This window comes from Anabrus simplex, chromosome 2 (assembly GCF_040414725.1).
Source record: "Anabrus simplex isolate iqAnaSimp1 chromosome 2, ASM4041472v1, whole genome shotgun sequence".
NCBI classification, from domain to species: Eukaryota; Metazoa; Arthropoda; class Insecta; order Orthoptera; family Tettigoniidae; genus Anabrus; species Anabrus simplex.
Window position 1 is genome coordinate 930,809,147 of NC_090266.1, and position 26,713 is coordinate 930,835,859.

Sequence of the window (26,713 nt, forward strand, 5' to 3'; positions counted from 1 at the left end):
GTAGTAGTAGTAGTTTTTATAGAAATATTTGAGAAATTACTGTAGACAACCTCGTATTTTTCAGTAGGCCTAATTAAGGACACTTTTATTTTCCGTCCCGTGGAGTAGGGAAAATAATAGTAATCCACCAGCTGTAATAATCACATAACCACATTTCAGTAGAATTGTAGTGAAGATAAGGTATAATATATTAGATAGTATCTTGCCAGTTATATTCGTGTTTTTCTTCGTGTACGGCAATCTTTTCGATACTTAAGCATTTAACCAAACGCAGGGTAGTGTAGTGTAGATACATTGTAGTATAGATACAGTACATTTAGATAGTACCGTATCTTGCCTGCTATATTCGTGTGTTATTTTTCGTGTGTATCTATTAGACCGTAATACTAATAATAATTTGTCTAAGCATTTAGCTTTGTTGGTAATCTTTGAGTACAGTAGTTCTTGCAAATTTCATTTCTGTTGTGCTTAATTTAGTGACATACGGTACGGTTCCGTAATTAGGATACGTCTGAAAGTAGTTTAACATTACTGTAGTGTACTGTACAGTAGTATACGAGTAATATCCTATTAGAATTTAGTGTGATTATTTTATTATTGTAAAATATTTTTGTAGTACTGGTGTAGTAGAGGTATCCGTAGAAACTCGTACTAAAATACTGTTGTTGTAATTAGAATAGGCTTAATTGCAGTTTGGAATTGTGTAGTTCTTGTGTAGGCTATTACTTTCGATATACTCAGTAATTAACAGCAGTTTTTATCCTGTCAGGGGTTGTAGGATAAAAAAAATAGAGCACGACTAAGTAGTATTGTAGTGTAGTCGTATATTAATTACCTTATTGTTGTGTACTATCCCAGATAATATATCCCTCCGTTCATTTATTTTTTGCAAATAAGTTATTTTATTTTTAATTTCATTTTCCCCCCGTAAAGAATGGCTAAGGAGCGCGAGTGTAGTTTCTGTGGGTGTGGCGAGGCATTGAGGGGTATGAGGGAGGAGTTGGAAAGTTTGAGGGAGATAATTAGGATTCTCACAGAAGACAGGAGGGAAGATCCCTCAAACAACGTACAGGTTACAGTAGGTGTACAAGAGGGAGGGGAAGGAAAGGGAGGAGTTGTAGAAGACAGGTGGTCTAATGTTCTAAGGGGAAGGAGATTGCAGGCTAAGAGCTCTATTCAGGATCAGAATTCAGGACAGGTGTCTGTGCAAAATCGGTACGAGTCACTCCAGGTAGAACAACAGAGGGAAGATGAGGGACAGGGAACTGTTGCTGAGATGTGTGGGAGTAGGAGGAAGGGAAAAGGTAGAAAAGGAAAATGTAGAGTAGATGATAGGAAAAGACAGGTGGAACAGGGTCATGGGAAGGAGAAAAGGGAGGAGGAAATAGCTTCTGCAGTTATCAGGAAAGATAGGGCTGATCAGGAGGGGAGGGGATCAAACGAGGTGGGTAGGGTTGAGGCTCTGGTCATGGGAGATTCCATCGTTAGACACGTGGGGAAAGTGTGTGGAGGAAAGGGTACCAGGGTAGAGTGTTATCCAGGAATTAGGTTGAGGCAGATGTTGAGGAAAGTAGAAGAGGGAGGAGGGGAAGGAGAAGGTGGTAGTGTTTCACGTTGGTACCAACAACGTAAGGCAAGCTGATATAAGTACCAACATAGTTGGAGATGTGTGGGATCTGGTAAATGCAGCACGGGTGAAGTTTAAGAAAGCGGAGATTATTAGTGGAATACTGTGTAGAAGGGATACTGACTGGAGGGTGATGGGGGATTTAAATGAGACTATGGAGTGGGTATGTGGGGAAACTGGGAGTGAAATTTCTAGATCCAAATGGGTGGGTAGGAGATAGGGATCTGCGCTCAGATGGCCTTCATTTAAACCGCAGTGGTACGTATAAGTTAGGAAATTTGTTTGGAAGGGTAATAGGGAGGTACATTCAGGGAAACGGGATGGCCTAGGGAGCGGTAATAAGGGAACAGGGAACTGGAAATCAAGTAGGGATGACATAAAATTGTTAGTGTTGTACTGTAGAAGTATTGTAAGGAAAGGAATAGAATTAAGTAATTTAATAGATATATATTCACCAGATATTGTAATAGGTGTTGAATCATGGCTGAGAAATGATATAATGGATGCAGAAATTTTCCCACGGCACTGGAGTGTGTATCGTAGAGATAGGATAGGAAGGGTGGGAGGCGGAGTGTTCATTCTGGTGAAAGAAGAATTTGTAAGCTACGAAAAAGTTAAAGATGAGACACATGAAATTCTAGGTGTAAGGCTCATTTCTAAAGATAATAGGCAACTTGATATATTTGGAGTGTACAGATCGGGAAAGGGTAGCACTGACGCGGATTCAGAATTATTTGATAGGATAGTCAGCTATGTGGGAAACGACATGGAAAGAAATGTGATTGTAGCGGGAGATCTGAATTTGCCAGATGTCAATTGGGAAGGAAATGCGAACGACAGAAAGCATGACCAACAAAATAATGGCAAATAAGTTAATATGGGAAGGACAGCTGATTCAGAAAGTGATGGAACCAACCAGAGGGAAAAATATCCTGGATGTCGTGCTGATAAAACCAGATGAGCTCTATAGGGAAACTGAAGTAATAGATGGTATTAGTGATCATGAAGCTGTTTTTGTGGTAGTTAAAAATAAATGTGATAGAAAGGAAGGTCTTAAAAGTAGGACTGTTAGGCAGTACCACATGGCTGATAAAGCAGGCATGAGGCAGTTTCTAAAAAGTAGCTATGATCGGTGGAAAACGGTAAATATAAATGTAAACAGACTCTGGGATGGGTTTAAAGAAATTGTTGAGGAATGCGAAAACAGGTTTGTACCATTAAGGGTGGTAAGGAATCGTAAAGACCCACCTTATTATAATAGAGATGTAAAGGGACTAAGAAGGAGGTGCAGACTGGAAAGAAATAGAGTTAGAAATGGCTGTGGAAGTAAGGAGAAATTGAAGGAACTTACTAGAAAATTGAATCAAGCAAAGAAGGCAGCTAATGATAATATGATGGCAAGCATAATTGGCAGTCATACGAATTTTAGTGAAAAATGGAAGGGTATGTATAGGTATTTTAAGGCAGAAACAGGTTCCAAGAAGGACATTCCAGGAATAATTAATGAACAAGGGGAGTGTGTATGTGAGGATCTTCAAAAGGCAGAAGTATTCAGTCAGCAGTATGTAAAGATTGTTGGTTACAAGGATAATGTCGAGATAGAGGAGGAGACTAAGGCCAAAGAAGAAATAAAATTTACATATGATAACAATGACATTTACAATAAGATACAAAAGTTAAAAACTAGAAAAGCGACTGGAATTGATCAGATTTCGGGGGATATACTAAAGACAATGGGTTGGGATATAGTACCATATCTGAAGTACTTATTTGATTGTTTGGTCGGAGGAGCTATACCAGATGGAGGGTTGCTATAGTTGCCCCTGTGTATAAAGGAAAGGGTGATAGACGTAAAGCTGAAAATTACAGGCCAGTAAGTTTGACATGCATTGTATGTAAGCTTTGGGAAGGCATTCTTTCTGATTATATTAGACATGTTTGTGAAATTAATAACTGGTTCGATAGAAGGCAATTCGGTTTTAGGGAAGGTTATTCCACTGAAGCTCAACTTGTAGGATTCCAGCAAGATATAGCAGATATCTTGGATTCAGGAGGTCAAATGGACTGTATTGCGATTGACCTGTCTAAAGCATTTGATAGGGTGGATCATGGGAGACTACTGGCAAAAATGAGTGCAATTGGACTAGACAAAAGAGTGACTGAATGGGTTGCTATATTTCTAGAAAATAGATCTCAGAGAATTAGAGTAGGTGAAGCTTTATCTGACCCTGTAATAATTAAGAGGGGAATTCCTCAAGGCAGTATTATCGGACCTTTATGTTTTCTTATATATATAAATGATATGAGTAAAGGAGTGGAATCGGAGGTAACGCTTTTTGCGGATGATGTTATTCTCTATAGAGTGATAAATAAGTTACAAGATTGTGAGCAACTGCAACGTGACCTCAAATGTTGTGAGATGGACAGCAGGCAATGGTATGTTGATGAACGGGGTTAAAAGTCAGGTTGTGAGTTTTACAAGTAGGAAAAGTCCTCTCAGTTTTAATTACTGCGTTGATGGGGTGAAAGTTCCTTTTGGGGATCATTGTAAGTATCTAGGTGTTAATATAAGGAAAGATCTTCATTGGGGTAATCACATAAATGGGATTGTAAATAAAGGGTACAGATCTCTGCACATGGTTATGAGGGTGTTTAGGGGTTGTAGTAAGGATGTAAAGGAGAGGGCATATAAGTCTCTGGTAAGACCCCAACTAGAGTATGGTTCCAGTGTATGGGGCCCTCACCAGGATTACCTGATTCAAGAACTGGAAAAAATCCAAAGAAAAGCAGCTCGATTTGTTCTGGGCGATTTCCGACAAAAGAGTAGCGTTACAAAAATGTTGCAATGTTTGGGTTGGGAAGAATTGAGAGAAAGAAGAGCTGCTCAACTAAGTGGTATGTTACAAGTGATGAAAATCATTTTTCGTCCGTATTGAAAGTTTCATAAACTGTATATAGGATAATATCTTTTGTTTATTTCCACCTATTCAATACATTACAAGAAGTTGGCATTTACTTTAAAACATTATTCAGATGAGACACGTTTCGCCTCTCACTGTGAGGCATCTTCAGTCATTATCAAAAACCTTATTTTACCAGGCATCTGGTTAAAGATATTCAAAAATGTGTTTGATGATTATAAGAGAGGTAAGATTTACGTTAGTTATAAACATGTTCATGAAGTAACTAAAAATCAAATATATTGATAAAAACATATGTAGTTCTTTGTTGAATAGGACTTGTTTGATTCTACTGTAGTAAGAGAAGGTGGCTTGAAGCCATAGTCGTTAATAGATGTCTAATAGATAGTGGAAGGCATAAAATATCAGTTCTATGAGAATATGCATTACATTCAAATGATACTAAAAACTAGTGGATTCAAAGGTAGTACATATAAAATGTTCAATGAAATAACTATAGATCTAATAAAATGTTAGACACATATGTAGTTCTTTGTTAATTAGGACGTCGTAAGATTGTTCGGCTTAAAGCCGTAGTCATTAATAGATGTCTAATACATAGTGGAAGGCATATGAAATCAGTTCAATGAGAATATATAATACAAACAATTGATACATAACAACTGGTAGATTCATAAGAGGTACATTTAAAAATGAAGGTGTCATGTGACTATAAGAGACAGTTGATGGCTTAAAGCCGTAGTCAAAGTTTGAAATGTAGGTCAAATAACTGCTAAATATATGGTAAAAAGATATAAGTCAAAATATACAGCTTAGTATAAAAAATATGAAGGAAAAACATTCCAATTGCTTGACAAAAGTTACTTGACGTTGGCATGCGTATGTCCGTGATATTTATTGGTCAACATTTCGTAGGTTATTTTAGATTTATTCGGCAAGAATGCGTTGACAAGAAGTTCACCAGATGTTTATAGTTGGCCTAATTTGTAAAAACAAAGTTGCAGAGATGATGATGGGTGGAAATTCTCAACGTTGGTATGGTTTTTTTTGACGTGAAGGTTGGAGAGCTGTTGTGTTCTTCTTCGATGACAATATATTTTATAAAACGTTGATTGTAAATAATTTATACTATTGAAGAGTATTATGGAAGTTTGATGAAGCTGTTGAATTATTGTTGTTATAGAATGGTTCTGAAATGAAGAAAAAACTAGTTAATTTTGACGAAAATGAAAGAAAACATGGGAAGGTTTTGTTTAAGTGTTGTTAGTGAGAAAATGTTGGTGCTTACCTATGGCGTTGTAGGCCCATTTAACAAGCTGTGTGAGGCGCTATTAGGATACTAATGGTCACTAACGGTTTTTACTCCTTGTGTTGTACGTATGTCTGGCTAGAGGGGGGTGGGTAGGAGGGGGCGGAGTTGTAGGCTTGTGATTCGTGAACGGGAGGGAGTTGTGAATGGTAGGGGAAGCGGAGGGGCGTGTATCATTTATTGGTTTATGAATGGCGCGTGGAGGGGAATTACGTAAGATGGGAGGGGGAGGGGGGTATGATGTATTTGTTGACGTAGGGGTGTTTGTTGATACTGTTTTGAAAATATTAAAAACCTTTTTGTCTTGAAGGTTTACATTATTGAATAATGTTACTATTTGGTCATATAAAGGGCTTCTATTATCTATTGGATCATTTAAATTCTTATTAGCATTGAATTTTTGGTCCAAAAATATGTATAAATTTTCGAATTCGGTCATAAGTCTACCTTTTTTTACTGTTTTTAAAATTTGAAGGTCCTGTTCAATTGTGGTAAAGTTGTGCCCCGTTTCTTTCATGTGATTGCTCATTGCTGAGTGTTTATTATGTTTCTGAGCATTGAAATGTTCCGTGTACCTAGTTATGAAGCTTCTTCCTGTTTGTCCGATGTATGAGCTGAGGCACTCGTTACATTTTAATCCATAGATACCGGAGCCTGAGTATTTATTATTTTCTGAATTTATTGTATTATGGGTGAAGAACATTTTTTGGTTTGAATTTTGAGTTTTGAAAGCTATTTTGATCTCTTGATTTTTTAAGGTGTTGGTTACTTGGTGTATGATTGGGTTGGTGTATGTAAAGGTTGCGAACTTTGATTTTTCATTTTTTATTGGGGAGAGGTTTGTGGATAGTTTCAATTTAACTTTATTGATTAGTTTGTCTATGATAGAGGAATTATATCCATTAAAAGTGGCTATTTCTTTTATTGTATTTATTTCTTTTTTAAAATTTGTCGCTGAAAGGGGAATTTTTAGAGCTCTGTACACCATACTATAAAATGAGGACTGTTTGTGTGATTGTGGATGAAGGGAACTTTGTTTAATAGTTATAGATGTGAATGAGGGTTTTCTGTAAATTTGGAAATCAAACTTATTGGAAGTTCTTGTTATTGTGATGTCAAGAAAATTAATTGATTTGTGGTTCTCGTCCTCTTTAGTGAATTTAATATTGTTATCCAGATTATTTAAATAAGTTAATATGTTTTCACTATTGTTGAGGTTTTTGTCAATTATTACTAGCGTGTCATCAACATAGCGTAGCCAGAGATTTAATCCATTGATGTTATTTATTATTTTGCTGTTTTCGAGGTTTTCCATATAAATTTCAGCAAGTAGGCCATGGGAGACCCTTTATCTGGAATACTTGCTGAAATTTATATGGAAAACCTCGAAAACAGCAAAATAATAAATAACATCAATGGATTAAATCTCTGGCTACGCTATGTTGACACGCTAGTAATAATTGACAAAAACCTCAACAATAGTGAAAACATATTAACTTATTTAAATAATCTGGATAACAATATTAAATTCACTAAAGAGGACGAGAACCACAAATCAATTAATTTTCTTGACATCACAATAACAAGAACTTCCAATAAGTTTGATTTCCAAATTTACAGAAAACCCTCATTCACACCTATAACTATTAAACAAAGTTCCCTTCATCCACAATCACACAAACAGTCCTCATTTTATAGTATGGTGTACAGAGCTCTAAAAATTCCCCTTTCAGTGACAAATTTAAAACAAGAAATAAATACAATAAAAGAAATAGCCACTTTTAATGGATATAATCCCTCTATCATAGACAAACTAATCAATAAAGTTAAATTGAAACTATCCACAAACCTCTCCCCAATAAAAAATGAAAAATCAAAGTTCGCAACCTTTACATACACCAACCCAATCATACACCAAGTAACCAACACCTTAAAAAATCAAGAGATCAAAATAGCTTTCAAAACTCAAAATTCAAACCAAAAAATGTTCTTCACCCATAATACAATAAATTCAGAAAATAATAAATACTCAGGCTCCGGTATCTATGGATTAAAATGTAACGAGTGCCTCAGCTCATACATCGGACAAACAGGAAGAAGCTTCATAACTAGGTACACGGAACATTTCAATGCTCAGAAACATAATAAACACTCAGCAATGAGCAATCACATGAAAGAAACGGGGCACAACTTTACCACAATTGAACAGGACCTTCAAATTTTAAAAACGGTAAAAAAAGGTAGACTTATGACCGAATTCGAAAATTTATACATATTTTTGGACCAAAAATTCAATGCTAATAAGAATTTAAATGATCCAATAGACAATAGAAGCCCTTTATGACCAAATAGTAACATTATTCAATAATGTAAACCTTCAAGACAAAAAGTTTTTTAATATTTTCAAAACAGTATCAACAAACACCCCTACGTCAACAAATACATCATACCCCCCTCCCCCTCCCATCTTACGTAATTCCCCTCCACGCGCCATTCATAAACCAATAAATGATACACGCCCCTCCGCTTCCCCTACCATTCACAACTCCCTCCCGTTCACGAATCACAAGCCTACAACTCCGCCCCCTCCTACCCACCCCCCTCTAGCCAGACGACATACGTACAACACAAGGAGTAAAAACCGTTAGTGACCATTAGTATCCTAATAGCGCCTCACACAGCTTGTTAAATGGGCCTACAACGCCATAGGTAAGCACCAACATTTTCTCACTAACAACACTTAAACAAAACCTTCCCATGTTTTCTTTCATTTTCGTCAAAATTAACTACAGTTTTTTCTTCATTTCAGAACCATTCTATAACAATAATTCAACAGCTTCATCAAACTTCCATAATACTCTTCAATAGTATAAATTATTTACAATCAACGTTTTATAAAATATATTGTCATCGAAGAAGAACACAACAGCTCTCCAACCTTCACGTCAAAAAAACCATACCAACGTTGAGAATTTCCACCCATCATCATCTCTGCAACTTTGTTTTTACAAATTAGGCCAACTATAAACATCTGGTGAACTTCTTGTCAACGCATTCTTGCCGAATAAATCTAAAATAACCTACGAAATGTTGACCAATAAATATCACGGACATACGCATGCCAACGTCAAGTAACTTTTGTCAAGCAATTGGAATGTTTTTCCTTCATATTTTTTATACTAAGCTGTATATTTTGACTTATATCTTTTTACCATATATTTAGCAGTTATTTGACCTACATTTCAAACTTTGACTACGGCTTTAAGCCATCAACTGTCTCTTATAGTCACATGACACCTTCATTTTTAAATGTACCTCTTATGAATCTACCAGTTTTTATGTATCAATTGTTTGTATTATATATTCTCATTGAACTGATTTCATATGCCTTCCACTATGTATTAGACATCTATTAATGACTACGGCTTTAAGCCGAACAATCTTACGACGTCCTAATTAACAAAGAACTACATATGTGTCTAACATTTTATTAGATCTATAGTTATTTCATTGAACATTTTATATGTACTACCTTTGAATCCACTAGTTTTTAGTATCATTTGAATGTAATGCATATTCTCATAGAACTGATATTTTATGCCTTCCACTATCTATTAGACATCTATTAACGACTATGGCTTCAAGCCACCTTCTCTTACTATAGTAGAATCAAACAAGTCCTATTCAACAAAGAACTACATATGTTTTTATCAATATATTTGATTTTTAGTTACTTCATGAACATGTTTATAACTAACGTAAATCTTACCTCTCTTATAATCATCAAACACATTTTTGAATATCTTTAACCAGATGCCTGGTAAAATAATAAGGTTTTTGATAATGACTGAAGATGCCTCACAGTGAGAGGCGAAACATGTCTCATCTGAATAATGTTTTAAAGTAAATGCCAACTTCTTGTAATGTATTGAATAGGTGGAAATAAACAAAAGATATTATCCTATATACAGTTTAAGTGGTATGTTCCGGGCTGTCAGCGGAGAAATGGCGTGGAATGACATTAGTAGACGAATAAGTTTGAATGGCGTTTATAAAAGTAGGAAAGATCGCAATATGAAGATAAAGTTGGAATTCAAGAGGACAAACTGGGGCAAATATTCATTTATAGGAAGGGGAGTTAGGGATTGGAATAACTTACCAAGTGGGATGTTCAATAAATTTCCAATTTCTTTGAAATCATTTAGGAAAAGGCTAGGAAAACAACAAATAGGGAATCTGCCACCTGGGCGACTGCCCTAAATGCAGATCAGTACTGATTGACTGACTGAGGTATGTGGTAGGCACCTATGTGCTGTAAGAAGTCAGGTGGCTTCCTGGTCAGCTGCATTTTGTAGAAAGGAATACTTGCTGTTTTGCTGTCCAGTGGTTGAACAGTGCACATTACATTCAAAATTCCTCTAAATTTAAGTGAAAGTTTGGTGTCTGAATTAAGATTATTCCAAAGGAGCTGACTTAGATTAGCACAGCAAATGTTATAAACCCCCAATGGCAAAATAGTCATTCATTAATGTGTGTGAATAGTCTTCTAAGATATATCAAAGATAATGTTCCTTATAGCAGCAAAATTACAGTTCAAGATTTCATAAAGGTTTTGCCACATTCGTATCACCAAACATTTATAATTGTATTAAATACTCTTCCTCTTGGACCCTCCTTCAAAATACACAGCTTACATAAAAATATGCAGTTAACTGTAACTACCCCTCTGTAGATGGTGATAGATCAAATGTCTGAACTACCAGCCAGAATTTTAGCACATGATAATGTGATTTTTTTTCTGCAAAAGATGTCATTTTTATCAAAAGTTACCATTCTTAGTTAATTTCAAAGTTATACTGATAGTTCAAAACCATACACTAGTATCAACAGATTAATATGGAAGATAAAAGCTCGCTACTTCAATTTCTTTCATAATTCTTGAATTCCATGGAATTCATGGTTTGCCTCCACATATTCTTATTCTAAAAATTGGAGCCATAGTTATGCTCCCTAAAAAATTGGAAAGCTTCCCAATGCCTCCTAAATGGAACCATATTAAGGCCTAATTCTAAGAAGTATGTATGGAAATTGTTTAGATTTGGAAGTAAGTGGCAATCAAGCTGGACAGAGCTCTAATTCCTAAAACTGACTTCATAATATCCAAGAAAATGCTTTCATTTTCTTTCAAGAGGAATCAATATCAAATGTACTTGGCTTCTTTTTTACTGATGAACCTCAAGGGATATGAAGGTCTCTGTTTACCTTTTTCATCCATGGCCATTTAAATGCTGCACTGTCAAGAGAGCAATATTTTAAAGTTGCAATAGTGCCAAAAAGGTAATTGTGAGCTTGAACTCCGGAGAGTGTGTGTTTGAACCCCACTGTCGGCAACCCTGAAGATGGTTTTCTGTGCTTTTTTAATTTTCATGCCAGGCAAATGCTAGTGCAGTACCTTAATTAAGGCTAGTTATTAGCATGCTTTCATTTTTATCACCACTACCTAACCTTTGCATTATTACCTTACTATAATTGTTCAGGAAAACATTACAATGTGCAACATGCATTCAAAACAATTGAATCCTTGTACACGATTGACCTAAAGTCTGAACTGTCTAGGACATTGCACCTCAGACACTAGTACTGGTGTATGGCATTCAGGAGATACTATAATCACTAATGTGCTAGATTTGGCGGTGCCATTGTGTGGAGAATTAGACAGCTAAGTCTTCAGTTGAGGTCCATCTGTGTTAATTTGCTATGATTTTATTTTGAAAAATATTATGCATGAAAAGGTTGTTTCAAGTAGTCTTGATATTTCAGGATTTCAGGAATTGTTTTGCTTTTTTGTCTCCCACGGTGTACAAATGGATTTATTCATGAGTATGCAAGAGCCTTTAGCATTAAATGCAGATGCTTGCTGACACTTCATTTAGTCTGCAATAGATGACATATTTGTTGCATTGCTTTTTCTGTAAGGGGAGCAATTGGGAAAAACTTCCCAGAGAAAGGGATCGTTATACCCCATGGGGATCATATTGCCATAATATATTACAGTAAAATATAATTACGAGGGGTGAACTATATTGTTTTACACTATTATTTGTACGTCTCGGCATGGTTCACATTTCACTTTTGAATGTGGTAACATGTAACTAGTGTCTTGTTCCACCATTTGGTGGCAGCACACACACAGGGGCAAATGAATGCACTTGTCATAGCCATTTCATAACAACACTGTCAGCGTAGGAGCAGACAACATGGAAAGCAAGTCGGGGACAGTGCTGTACAACTTCTTTCCTATGGAAAGAAGGCATGACCACTGCACAAATTCATCAGCGCTTGGTGGCAGTCTGTGGAGAACATACGCCGTCACAAACGGTTTACAACTGGGTGGAAGGTTGGAAAACAAGGCACACATCTCTGAACAAGAGAACCAGTTCTGGAAGGATTGAGACATTGGAACACCAGGCAACATTGCCCGGGCCATCCAAGGAAACAAATGAATCACATTTACGGAAATAGAGGCAGCCACGGGAATTAAACGAAACACCCTGCAGCGGATCGTGCATGGCCACTTCGAGTTGGGGAAAGTGTCATTCACTTGGGTGCCTAGACTCTCGCCTGCAGACGAAAAACAGGCGTGTGAACGTGTGCAGAGAACTTTTGCAACGTCTTGATCAAGATCCAGTGGACTTCATGACTACACTGGTGACGAGACATGGCTCCATTACCATGAGCCACAAACAATCGATGTAATAGAAGCATAGGGGCATTCCACCACTAATGTCGAACAGTGCCATCAGTTGGCAAGCAGGAACATGAAGAAACCTCTGCATAGTCATTTTGCAGCATTTGCAGAACTGGACACAGCTGTCAAGGCATGGGTATGCTGCACATCAAAAGAATGGTTTTAGCAAGGTCTGGAGAGACTAATACATCAATGGCTAAAGTGCATACAGTTACAAGGAGATTGAGAAGGTGGACATAACTGATGTTATGTACTTCATTTGGGTAGAATAAAACAGTGTAAAACAATATAGTATGCCCTTTGTATATTATTATTATTATTATTATTATGTCTTGGAACACGGAGTGATGGCATGGCACTAAAGTTGATTCACCTCTCACAAAGATGGACTGGGTTAGATTCTCAATAAATGCATTTCAGATTTTTCAGATGAAATGTCTTTTCTGGTGGTTTAGCAAGGCCTGTATCACAAACTAGAACTTCTATTGAGGTACGTGACCTTCCAGATCATGATTCCCCCCCAGCCAGGACAGAGTGGAACATCTAGGCCTAGGCTTATATCTGGTAAAAAAATAATTTGATTTAGTATCACCAGTTAACATTAGCCCCATTCCTAAAATCAAGGACCTTGATGCATAACAAAAGAGGTGATGCTGAAGTTTCCACCAGTAGCCCTTATAAAATTTCCTTAGTGAATGAAAAAAAAAAGGGATGAGGAGAAAGCAGCTTCAAAGAACAGGGAACAAAAAGTGATGAATCAGCTAAGAGGAGACATGGTGATATGAAGCAGTTGCCTGTGAATGAGTCGTGATAATGATGGCAATGATAATTCAGAAATGCATTTATTGCTATACCTTTTCACGAGCTGTACATACCGAAGGTTGGATTACATGTCAAATGTGCAAAGTGGGCTCATCACCAGTGTTGTGGATGATGAGGATGACGATTCTGTGATAGTCCTAACTGTAGTCATAACAGAAAAGGGGTTCCCACTAAGTCATACCAAGTTAAATGAGTAATGTGATCCTTCTGCTTTTACTATTAACTTTTGTAAAACTATTTTAAGATTTTATTTTTTCAATTTGTGTGTATAAATGGATAAACCAGTTCATGAATTTTTTAATGTATAATTTTATGTTCCTCTGGTATTCCCAGACATTTAATAAATTGTTCCAAGCATATGGCAAGAACAGATATTAAACTAATAAAAAGAATCATACTACCCCAGACCTCAGGGCGAAATGATCCTCTGAACTAAATTTTTACATGGGTATATTCTGTTGTATTAAAGTCATAAAATTACAAAAAATCCCAGTAATAGGTAGTCTTCTATTTTCTAGCTGACATTGTTCCAGAGCAGCCACATTTTTTCATCCAAAAAAACCTGGCACATAAGTTTAAAACACTTCATCGATAGAAAGTGCTAATTTAATTACGCTATGTTGTTCGCTTTGTTGCAAAATTTTTAAAGTGGATGTTAGGTGTGTAGTCACGATTTGAAAACTGTGGGAAATGTTTTGCTTTTGGTTCGATTTAACCAGTTAATTCTAGTATACTTAATGTGTAGTCGCAGGACAAAAATATTGAAATTGTTATAGGGATTAACAAACTTACAATAGTTCTGCCACATAAACTTAATAAAAATTGAGTTATTAATGTGAAATGATACTAAATCTTATATCCTAATTCAGTCAAGACCTGTAAAGTAAGTTCACAAAACTAATCTCCTGTTCAGTCTTTGCAATGAAATAAGCCTAGAACATCTTTAATAGTAAAGAGGATAATTGCAGCTACAGGGTGGTGCACAACATAGTCTCCATTTTGTTACTGAATAAGAACTTTATCAATACAAACTTGATGAAACCTTCTGCAATAAAGAACACACTATGGAAAATTCTAACTCAGCACATGCTTAATATCGGCACCATTTAGATTTCCAACTTCCTTCAAATGAACACTTATGTTAGCAATTACCATACGAGACATGTCTTCTGTGATAGCATTGCAGGCTTCGATAAGTCTTCTGAGCTCCATGAAATCATGTGGAAGTTTAGGAGAAATGTTTTCCTTTAGGTACCCCCCACAGAAAAGTTACATGGTTTAAGGTCTGGACTATTGAGGGGCCAAAATTGTGCATCATTGAAATTGAACAAGTTTGCATTGTGTGGCCTTGTTCCATCTTCCATGAAGCACTGTGTGTTGAAGGGCTATACCGTAGCAAGGTGATGTGGAATGAAGTTATTGTGCGGCATGCTCAGATAACTCTCGCTCTTCAGTTTCTTCAAAGAGGAAAGGTCCAATAAGCCCGTGACTGGAAACTGGAAATCTCTCTCGTAGTACATATTCACCCTTTTGGACTAGCTTTTAATGCCAGCAATGACCTGCATAATACCTGTTTGCCACACATCTCACAAGGGGTCATTTCATTTATGAGAACACTCCCATTTTAATATGTACCATAGAGGAAACCTGCACTAAATTCTGTTACTTTATTAATAATCCTATCAGTGTACAGCAATAAGAATGTGAAATAGTACAGTCTCATTACCTTGAAATATTAAATACAAATATTTTGTCACGAGCATAGTGCAGAGCTCTAATAAAATTATATAACAAATATAGAATTACCCCTGTGATAAGAACAGTTTGCAGGAATTTGGATTTCAGTACAGTAGCATAAAACTTAAGGAAGTTAATGTGTTAACGAAGATTTTCATTTTGAAAGTGCAATTTCAAAACCTAATTTTCTAATACCTATAGAACTTAAATACTGTTATAAGTATTATGAACTAGACAAAACGTCTCACGAAAACCACTAACTTCAAAATTAGGTCCAAGTTTTTAGTTTTCCAAATTTGATAATTCATTATTTTTGAAATTCTTAAGATCTAATTGAAGAAAATATAAAAAATCAGTCGCCCAGTGCTTCACATTAATTACTGGTATATCCTTAAAAACTTGTCTGATGTTAGAAAACAAATACCTTATAATATGCAATTATTTTGTTTTGAAAATGATTTATTCAAAGTAATGAGATGGTACTATTTCACATTCTTATTGCTGTACACTGATATGATTATTAATAAAGCAAAAGAATTTATGGTAGGTACATCCTCGCTTTCACTTGTTTCTTTGTTAGCTTGCTTATTCTTGTTCAATGTTAGTTGCAGTTGACTGCACGAAAATTCTTGGCTAATAATGAAGAACCCACAAGGTGGAATGCAGAAACAATTGCTGCTATGGGACATATGATTTGCAAGCTGGAAAAGTCATACTTGGATCGCTCTCTTGGACAGGATGACATATTTGTAGAAACTTCTGTTGTGATGGGCAAAACACTCTTGGATGGTTGCCCAAGGATATGCCTGGAAGATTTGGCCCGCATTGCTCAAAAGCGCACATCTTATGGAAATCCTGAACGCTGGACAGCAGAGGACTTGATGTCTCTTGGAGTGATAGCTGCAGGTGAGACCCACAAGTACAGAGTCCTTTACTTGTTAATGTGTAGTGCAACAAAATTTCTGATGTTCCATAATACTGTATCAGGATTCCTTGCCATTACAAGGAAGCTAATTTTTAATTAAAAATGAAATTAAAATTGTTCCTTCTACAATAAGCTGAAACTGGTAGAAAGGTACTCGGAATTTAAAAAATGCAGGTTATGTTAGGAAATAAACTTTATGCATGAAGCAGTATGCATAAATGAACTTCAGTGATGCAGTCACGTAAGGAAAGCGAAGGACAAGTTACATAGGAAGAGAATAATGGATGTGGTTATAGAGAGGAAGGGGGTGCAGGGGTGGTACAAAATCTAGAGGAAGACAAAGATGGGTATACACTGTTCTTTGATTTAATGGGAGGTGTGGAACTAAATGTAGTCACAGAGCTAGTTTCAAATAGAGAATTGTGGATGTGCTTAGTTATCAAAAGGTTTGCACAATGAACACTAAAAGGCAGAAGTCCATAATGAAGATGTATGCCCAATGTATTAGAAATGGTCACATGGATTAAAGTCACTATGCATTATATATGTCCATAGAAGGCTGTGGAAGAAGTTGCTAATATCAGAGGAGATTGCTCGGACTATTTCTTAACCTTTATTGCCTTTAGAAATATGCTTTTGCGTATTCGTAATGTAAATTGTTTTTACAAATTTTTTCTGCTGTTCTGCTGATAATGCTACACTTGCTTCAACTTTAATATGACAGTTTGAAGTCAAAATCATCTGGCAAGAATGATTTAAATTTTGTATGCATTTACCATGCTAAACCTAATTCATAGGATGTCCTTTAACATAAAAGTTGTTAGGAGATAGAATTATAATATAGCTTTATAGGAATAATTGCAATTATTACTTTCAACAAGAATATATTCTACTGTGAATAATATATATCACACTGTTTAAAAATCAAATTCTGTCCAATTAAATGTTGGTCTAAAAGATTTGCTTTTTATTGTATTGAAAGTAGTGAAACTATTAATCTCAATCTTTCTTAGGTTTAAAAAGAGAAGATTTGACTCTTCTAAACTCTACAGCAAGCAACAATCCTTTTGTGGGACTTCAACCTTCTGCTGTGAAATGTATGCAGCCTAGCTCATTCCAGGTAATGCTTATTGATTTCACATTACTTCCTTTGTCAAATAAACATTACTGTTCAGAAATGTGGGAAGTGTGCAAAAACTCTTCCAAACTGGAAAATAATCCTGCATTTATAAATATTGTAGAGAAATGTATTATTACATAATTTTTCACTCTAAGTACTTCAAAATTTCCTGAATGTAATTTCAAAATATTCATAAATTATCTCCCTAGTCCTCTTTGCAAAAAAAGGAAATTTGGTTGTGACCATACATTCGTAAGTGAAGCTCTGTTTTCCCTCCATATGGTTGACTTCAGCATTCTAAAACAGTCAAGATGTCAACTAAAGGAGCAGTAACCTTCCTGTTGCAAAGGCAGGCGTTCCAAATAGAGGGCAACGTGCTATTAGCTGGCAGGAAATCCCACTGCACTAATTCAGTCAGAATCAGCCCAGAAGTGACTAGTCACGCTCCATTTGTGTCATACAAACGCATTTTAAGAGCGTTTTGGATACGGGACGTTCTCTCAATTGTTTTATTCCACAGTGAGAAAGTATTTGAGTAATACTGCATCATACAAACTCGCGGTGATCAGTTACACCAAAACATATGGGAATAGGGCAGCGGGCCGCAAGTGTTCAGTGTCCGAATGCAACGTGCGCTACCGCAGTAACAGAGAAACAGAAGTGGACTTCAAGCGACCAACAAGTCTTGCAAAGCGGTTTGTAGACTAAAATGTGGCAAGTTTCTGCATGTAGAGGAGCATCTGCTTAAATATGATTTTATGCAATGTTGGATAAGCAGTTTCTCATAAAATGCTGTATTTTAAAGAATGAGAAATAGCCACTGCACATGGAATCAGCGTCTCAGATTTGAAGGTTAGCCAAGGCTTGATTAAATTTGATGAGAAATGGACTTTCTCTTCGAAGAATAACATTATGGCATAAATTGACGAAGGATTTAAACCATTTTCATTGCTTTGTAATTACGAAGTGTAAAGTGAAGGAATATTTGATCTCTTAAAAAGGAATTGCAGGTCAGATGCCAATCTGTTTCCTTATGCCACAAAGTCGAACAATCGATACGAAAGGAACATAGTGTTTTCGTACGTGCTACCAGAAGGGAAAATCTATGTACTGCAATGCTTGCTGTAACAGCTGATGGCAGAAAGCTTGCACATTCCGTTTTTCTAAAACGAAAAATGGTGCCTAAAGCAAGAATTTCTGAGAGTGATCCACGTTCATATTCAAGAAAAAAGGGTGGATGGACAAGTCACTCGTACAAGATTGGATACGAACTGTTTGGGGAAATCTACCAGGGTCTCTCCTTTGATGCCCAACCCTTCTTGTGGACAGTTCCCTTTTTTGCCAGTATGTCATGTTACTGCATTACATGAATTGTACTTTTAATTCATATTTTTTTCACTTCAGGTCATATTGTTAGCTCGTAATGGAAAGAATATTTTCCAGTGTCCATACTTCAAACCCACATGTCCAACTTACCTGATGTATCCTATTTGACTTTTCAGAAAAAATCTCATGCTGGAATTTTATGCCAAATTACTATAACTGCAAATAAGTTCAAATTGTTTGTTATATTTTATGTATCATTTAAATGTAAATGAATTTTAAGTCATTTTTAAATATCTGAATTCCTTGAATAACTTATGCATCCAAAGTTTTTGCCTGTATTTTTCATTTAAAAAATTGCATTAATTAGGTAAGAAAATACGGTAATTATCAAATATTAAAATCGCCTAAGAGGTAGTCCTAAACATTACATGCCAGTCAGAAAATAAGAATCCCAGAATAGTAGGCTTCATTCAGAAATTAATAGGATGCTGCACACAGTACTGACGTACTAAAATTACAGTAGAATACCAAAATTACAGTAAAATACCAGATATACCGGAAGTAATTATACAGGGTAGCAGAGATAATAGTAATCTTCAAATATTATTTTCTCGACGTTACAGTGGGTTAATCTAACAATTCATGATTCAGAACTTGCAACTTATTACAATAATGTAGGCATTTTTGAAGCAAAGATGTATAACATGGAGTAATTCACAATTGTGGAGATGTATATTAAACAATTTCTACTTAACAAATTAATCAGGTCATGCATATTGTTTTCTGAAGAGTTTTTCACTTACCAAAGCTTGGCAAATATCAAACATTTGCTTGCTTGCTTACTTAAAAGAAAATTCCTGGTATGAAGTGTAAATCGTGTGGTGTTGTGCTTGCATTACCTTCAAGGTCCACAAATAAATGAACACTCCATTAACAAAGTGAACTAGTAGAAAGAAAAAAATTCTTCAGAGGAAGATTCTCTTATTATAGTAGTTGAATCCATGAAGCTGGGTGTATGAAATCCATTGTAGTACCAGTTACAGAATGTCCTCCACTTGTAGCATCCCTATTGCATGAAGGGCAACCACAGACTTGCTGCATCACCAGAGGAAAATCCATTCAAAGAGTTCAGAATGGAAACAAAAGAACTTCCTCGCTGACCAAATGGCACACTACATGAACAATTCAAACTATTTGCTAAATACTAGAGCAGTTCAGCTGTTCGAAAGGCATTACTTGGTCTTTAATATTGCAAAAATATAAGTGGCACTAATTTGACTATCACTGTGGACAGTCTCAAAATAAAATAGTTTCCCTGCAATAATAAAGGAAGTATTATCTTTGATAAAGCTGCATACTGTGAGGTCAACTTCCCACACTTTGTAAGGGAAAATGGCTGGCTGAGCTTGGAAGTGTTTCTACTATTCTACTAACTACACTACAGAACAATTAAAATCATAGTAAATGTTTTTGAAATCCATATGTCAAGACTGACAGTTTTCTATTAGATTTGCTTTGATGTTCATAAAAATTATCAGAATCATTCTGCTTGTTTTATCACTTGTGTTTAAACTCAACAGTAACATCGATCTGCATTTAGGGTAGTTGCCCAGGTGGCAGATTCCTTATGTGTTGTTTTCCTAGTCTTATCTTAAATGATTGCAAAGTATTCAGAAATTTATTGGTAAATTATTCCAGTCCCTAACTCCCCTTCCTATAAACAAATATTTGCCCCATTTTTTTCTTCTTGAATTCAAAATTTATCATCATATTGTGATCTTCCCTACTTTTAAGAACGTCATTCACTTATTAGTCTACTAATGTCATTCCATGCCATCTTTACACTGACAGCTCAGAATATAGCACAAGTTTTCCAAGCCCAAACTTTGCAGCATTTTCATAACGCTACTCTTTTGTTGGAAATCGCCCAGAACAAAGTGAGCTGCTTTTCTTTGGTGTGTTTTTCGGTTCTTGAATAGAGTAATCCTGGTAAGGGTCCCATACACTGGAACCAAGCTAGTTAGGGTCTTACCAGAGACTTACATGCCCTCTCCTTCACATCCTTACTATAACCCCTAAATACCCTCATAATTGTATGCAGAGATCTGTACCCTTCATTTACAATCTCATTTATGTGATTACCCAGTGAAGATCTTTCCATATTTTAACATCTAAATATTAATGATCCCCATAAGAAACTTTCACCCCATCAACACAGTAATTAAAACTGAGAGGACTTTTCCAATTAGTGAAACTCACTACCTGACTTTTAACCCCATTTATCATCGTACCATTGCCTGCTGTCAATCTTGTAACATTGTAGAGGTCTTTTCACAGTTGCTCACAATCTTGTACCTTATTTATTACTCTGTATAGAATATCATCCGCAAAAAGTTATCTAGGATTCCAGTTCTTAACTCGTATCATTTATAAGAAGACATAAGGGACCAATAATACTGCCTTGAGGAATCTCCCTCTTTATGATTACACGGTCAGATAAAGCTTCACCTGCTCTAATTTGGAGTTCTATTTTCTAGAAATATAGCCAACCATTCACTCTTTTGTTTAGTCCAATAGCCCTCATTTTTGCCAGTAGTCTCCCATGATCTACCTTAGGCCTTAGATTAGGTCAATCATGATACAGTGCATTTGACCTGAATCAGATATCTCGCTGGAAACCTACAAGTTGAGCTTCAGTAGAATAACCTTTCCCAAACCCGAACTCCCTTCTATTGAACCAGAACATACTGAATGTAGTATGAAAATTTCAACAAAAACTATAAAAAAATTTACAGCAAAACCTCGTTTATCCAGCCCTCATTGATCCAGATCAGATTTGTACACTTTTTGAAATTTAATGTTGACCTTAAGAACTTTTAACCATAACAAGAATGTAATGAAGTATTCCAAATATTAGTACAAAAATATATGCAGACTGACAAATAATGATCCTGCAACAAATGCAGTTGTGGCCATATAACAACCCTCTCTATTGAGCTGATATTGATTTCTGTAGACCATCTCTCATGTCTCTGTCCACGTATGTAAGGCTGATGTAAAACTCTTGTTACCTCATGTTGGTCTAGACACAAGTGAGATTCTCTCCAGTATTTATCACTGCAAAGGTGTCATAAGGCGGTGTTAAGTGTATATCAAGTGTGCATTCAGTGGTGTTTTAACCTGTGCATGTTCAGTAGTACTTCAATTGGAAGAAGGTATCGTGATTCATAAGTAATTTGTAAAAGTTTATCGAATTACAATGGGTAACTCTGGTAAACAAGTGAAGGCTAAATGATGCGGTGAGAATTCATATTCCTGTGTATCACTTGAACTGGAAATGCTTACGATGAGATGTAGAGATAATTCTGGTGAGCCTAACAATTCAAGTCTCTTTTGAAACCATTCTATTTAGTGTAGTATATTAGTTATAATTTTTTTAATACTTAGAAATATCTGCTAACACGATTAATTTTATACAAATTTTCTACTCATTTATTTATCTCACTTCATTACTTAATTTCTAAATCCTTGAATTATTTTATATTAGTATAGGCTACTAAGATCATATATCTTTGAATGATCTACTATTGAACCCTTTGTGCTATATTGTACTCGTGACAAGTAGTAAGTCCCTTATCAGACTTACTATACGGTGTTAGTGTGAGAAACACAAGAAATCTTACGGTCATTCATATCAATTCAGTGTCTCGTAGACTCCTCCCATATATCTGAGTTCCGGCAAATTTTTGGCAAGAGTTCGTTTGATATTATTGCAGTCAGTGAAAATTTCCTAAACCTTCAGTACCACATTCTACCATCTGTCTTGAAGAGTATATTATGTTCTGTAATGAAAGAATAAAGAGCTGCTGGTGGTGTTGCAGTTTACTTGAAAAGCATGAAATGTAGTGTACTCAGTAAATCTCCTGGAGAGTACAGTAAGAAACCGGAGTACATAATCCTTGATATAGGTAGCCCTTTCAGACACTAAAATTATTTTCGCTTGTATACATCGTCCATGAAAAGTAGGGTTCATGGATACATTCCTGAATGTGTATTCTTATGTTACGAATAATAAATACACATTCATTGTGGGCGATGTTAATGCTCGGTTCGGAACTGGGGCGTTTGAAAGCAAAAAAATCCATGATGTTTGGCAGTCTCTGAAACTTTTGGAGAGGTGTGCCCAAAAAGAAAATGCCAGCAGTCTGTAGTGAATTCAGGCCTATCAACACCCTCTCTGCACTTAGTAAGGCACTAGAAAAAATTGTTCATAAGCAGATATGTGAATCTGTCTAAATACAACATTTCTAAATCCCTACCAATCTAGCTTCAATAAGGGCCATAGTACTACTGCTCTGCTGAAGGTTATGTATGATATACGTGCAGCCACCGATATGAGGCAGCTTACTATCTCATGTCTCTTTGATTTCTCTAAGGCATTTGACTCTGTTAATCATAAGTTTTTTTCTTGCTAAGCTGAAGTTAACTGGCTTCTCCCAGAGTGCTCTGTTATCGTTTGAATCATACCTGTCAAATCAGTCACGTTTGTTGACGGACAATCCTCTAGCTGGGAATTGGTAAACTGTGGCGTACCACAAGGATCTATTCTTGGTTCGTTGTTTTTCTGTTTATATTAATGTCATATCTGAAGTCTTTAAAAGCAGTACCTTTCACATGTATGCTGATGACTTACAAGCTTACTTTCACTTCTGTCCCACTAACACATCTTCTTGTATAATGCATTTTAACCATGTCCTCTCGATTGATAGAATGGAGCGTAAATCATAACCTCCAATTAAATGTGGCTAAGACCCAGCTTATTTGCATAGGTTACACAAAACTCCTGAAAACTCTTGACCTCAAATCCCTCCCAGCAATAAAATTTCTAGACAGATATCCATTATAGTGACACCGTTAACAATCTAGGTCTAATTTAAGACAGAACCTTATCCTGGTCTGATCATACATCAAATGTAATCCGAAAAGTTGTCATCCATGCTTATTTTGAAATGTAATGTCATGTACTCCACTTTTCATGCGAAAACTACTTGTTCAAAGTCTTATATTCCCAATAATTGACTATGGTTCAGTGTTATACAAAGACTTATGTGAAACTTTGAACATAAAACTACAGAGGGTACAAAACACATGTGTTCGTCACTTAACAAATGCCAGGCATGATGAACACATAACATCCTATTACATACAGCTACAATGGTTTCAACTCCATGAACGTCAGGAAATCTCAGTAGCTGTTCCTACGCACAAAATTCTCAAACTGAAGATACTATCCTACCTTTATAATGCATTTAAACCTATGGAGTCGGTAGATGAGAGATAATAGGTTTACAAAAACTACCCTTCAAATTCCCCTTCATCGTACCACTAAATTTAACAAATCCTTTATTTGCACTGCATCAGTTATCTTTAACGTCTTTGGTCTTCATAGTTTCGCAAATAGCAACTGTACCAAACTAAAACAGTCCTTAACATCTATCTTTCTAGAGGAGTACTCATGAGGCTGAGATCAGGCATTCTTGTGTCTAACAACCAGAAATATGTATATTTCGAAGAAAATTGTTTCTCTGATTTAGCTTTGTATTCTTTAGATCCATGTAGTCTAAAATAACAAATGGGCTTAATGATTTACTTTCTTATTTATTATATAATGTATATTTTAATTTTACTTGATTTGGTATCTGTATTTTAATTTTTTTAAAGTTAAATGTTTAGTTTAATATTATAAAAATGTGTTCATAAACCTGTATTGGATTATACGAAGATGCTACATAAAGGGGCTTTTCAGCTGCAGTGGCATGTAAATAATCAATAAATTCAAATTCTCCCTCTCCATTATTTTTTATTTTATTTTTTAATGGAGGCAATTGTTCAAAAGTTCAGTGCACTTTACAAGAGTTTTGGTATTATAACCAAACAATACAAATACCTTGGGTGAAGTTTATTGACTCTGCATTTAATTTACATGGTAAGATTCTAAAAATAAGGGATGAGTATGTAAATGAAGAAATTATGGATCAAGAATTAAGTATGGGAAATAAAAATCCAACCAACCTGTTGATTTTATTAACCATTTTTTGTCTCTGATCTTCATAAAACTGTGGATAAGAGGAAAAATCAATTTGTACAGCAAACATCAGTGTTTTCCTCAAATTATTCTTTCCAATTGGAAATAGAATAATATGGTGTTCTGTGGAGAATACTCTCGAAGAATGGAACGACCCTACAATTGGTAAGTCGTGTTATTACTAAGAAGTTACTGCACTTAGTTCTAAAACTATAGGCTTGGTCCATAGTACTCAAGAAGTTAATTCTCACTCCTCCCCAGAGGGCATTGAATGGCAAGGCCCTAACTAGTAAGGACTTCGTTAAAGGCCAAAAACTATTGATCTGGTACTGCTGACAGGGAGTAATGCAAAACTTCTTTTTCGGGAGTGTGTATTTGAATGATTTTATCACGTCAAAGAAGTCGCCCCATGTGGGGTGACGGATGCTCATACAAAATATAGTATGTCGCCCCTCATAGGGTGGCACAGTAGTGTGTCGAGGCCTCTCTACTTAAGGCTGTCGCACGAAACTAGTGCTACCATTCGCTGTTTTATTGCATTGCTTGTTCACGTAAGGTGTTCTATGGGGTGACATACGCAACCATCATAATTCAATTATTAATGGCAAGGAAAATAATGTGGACTGGAGTCTATTGTTGCTTTATTCTTAACATACTAGTTCAGATTTAGCACTCGGAGGAAACTGTAAACCGGGGCTACGTGTAAATAAAAAATGTTTCTGCAAACCTGAAAATGTTCCCCAGTAATTGTCACTGGCTGGTGGTTTGGTTGAATCATTGCCCGATGCAGCACTGGAACCTTTGCTAGTGTCTTCGCTACACAAGCTGTCTAATTCTGACTCTGAAAAGGTGGCATCATATTCCAAATCCTAAATGTCAACATCACTATCTCTATCGCTAATCATGGCTTACTCAACACAGAAACACACAACATGAATTAAATTCTTGTCACAAAACTGTAAATTACAAGGAACTTGTTGAAAGGCACGTAAAACAGCAGCTCACAACACAGAGCACAGTATTCCACAACAAAGGTAAAAAGGACGTCACCCCTGTGAGGGTGATGTGCGCTTTCTCTTTTGCATAGTCAACGTAATAACCATACGTCACCCCAATGGGGGGGACACAAATAGTAACTTTGAACATAAATTATGTCTTTATCATCTATTAAGAAATTACGAACATCCGTAGCCCACAAAAACCTGAAAAATGTATATCGCAATTCAGCAATTTTCCACAAAAAAAGCAAATGTACACGTCGACGCTAAAGTGTTAATCCTTAGTCTTCCCTGAAAGTGCACATATAACATCAACCCTCAGTTGAAAATTTACTTACGATAATTGAATTAAAGGATGTGGTTGTTCTAACTTGTAGCGAGAAATAACTTGTTTATGAAGACGCGACTTTCTATATCATTTTGTTACTTTGTGATAAAAATTGCAATAAATTCCACAGACCTCGCTGTTTCTCATTAACTGCCTTTCTCTAGATTTTTTGAACCATTATTACATCAATAAACTTAAAGGTGTCTTGGTATCAATTTATAGCAGAAACATCACTTTGGTAAGATGAGAATCTTGTGGAACACTACGTGTAACATATAAATTGCCAGAAAGGTGATTGTATTTCAACTTGATGTGCATGGCCTTGGAGAGATCTGCAGGACACTTCAGACCTAATAATGTAATAAGTATCTCAATACTGAAGATAAACCACATATTCCAAAATATCCTTCATTATAGTATTCATTGCTACATCAGTGAGATATTACAGAATCCTGAAATTCCCTAAGTGGTTCAGTGACACACTTTTAGAAAGGAGATTTCATACACTTGAAAATACTCAAGCCATTTTAATATATTGTCAAGGCTAGGACAGAAATATAAAATAAAGCACAAATTATACTATTTCAGGGACATGTTTGATTGTAAATTCTAACAGTTATTTCTATAACGCTTTCTTCGGACCCTATCTGAAATCAGTCTCAATGCATTTAAGTGAAATGAGAGCTGAAACTGGAGAACACAAAACAAATCCTTCTGCAATACTCTTACTTGTATTTTCTACCAGTTTATATAATAAAAATTTGATT

The 26,713-nt window shown here is 35.8% G+C and overlaps 1 protein-coding gene across 2 annotated transcripts in view; it reads left to right on the forward strand.

Annotated features, from left to right (window-relative positions):
* LOC136863739 (uncharacterized) overlaps window positions 1–26,713 on the forward strand; it is a 357,445-nt gene that overhangs the window by 322,800 nt on the left and 7,932 nt on the right. For both annotated transcript variants that reach the window (XM_068226336.1, XM_068226337.1), the window contains 2 exons: window positions 15,770–16,070; window positions 17,103–17,209. In XM_068226336.1, the coding sequence (XP_068082437.1) occupies window positions 15,770–16,070; window positions 17,103–17,209 (408 nt within the window). The remainder of the gene's footprint in view (window positions 1–15,769; window positions 16,071–17,102; window positions 17,210–26,713) is intronic.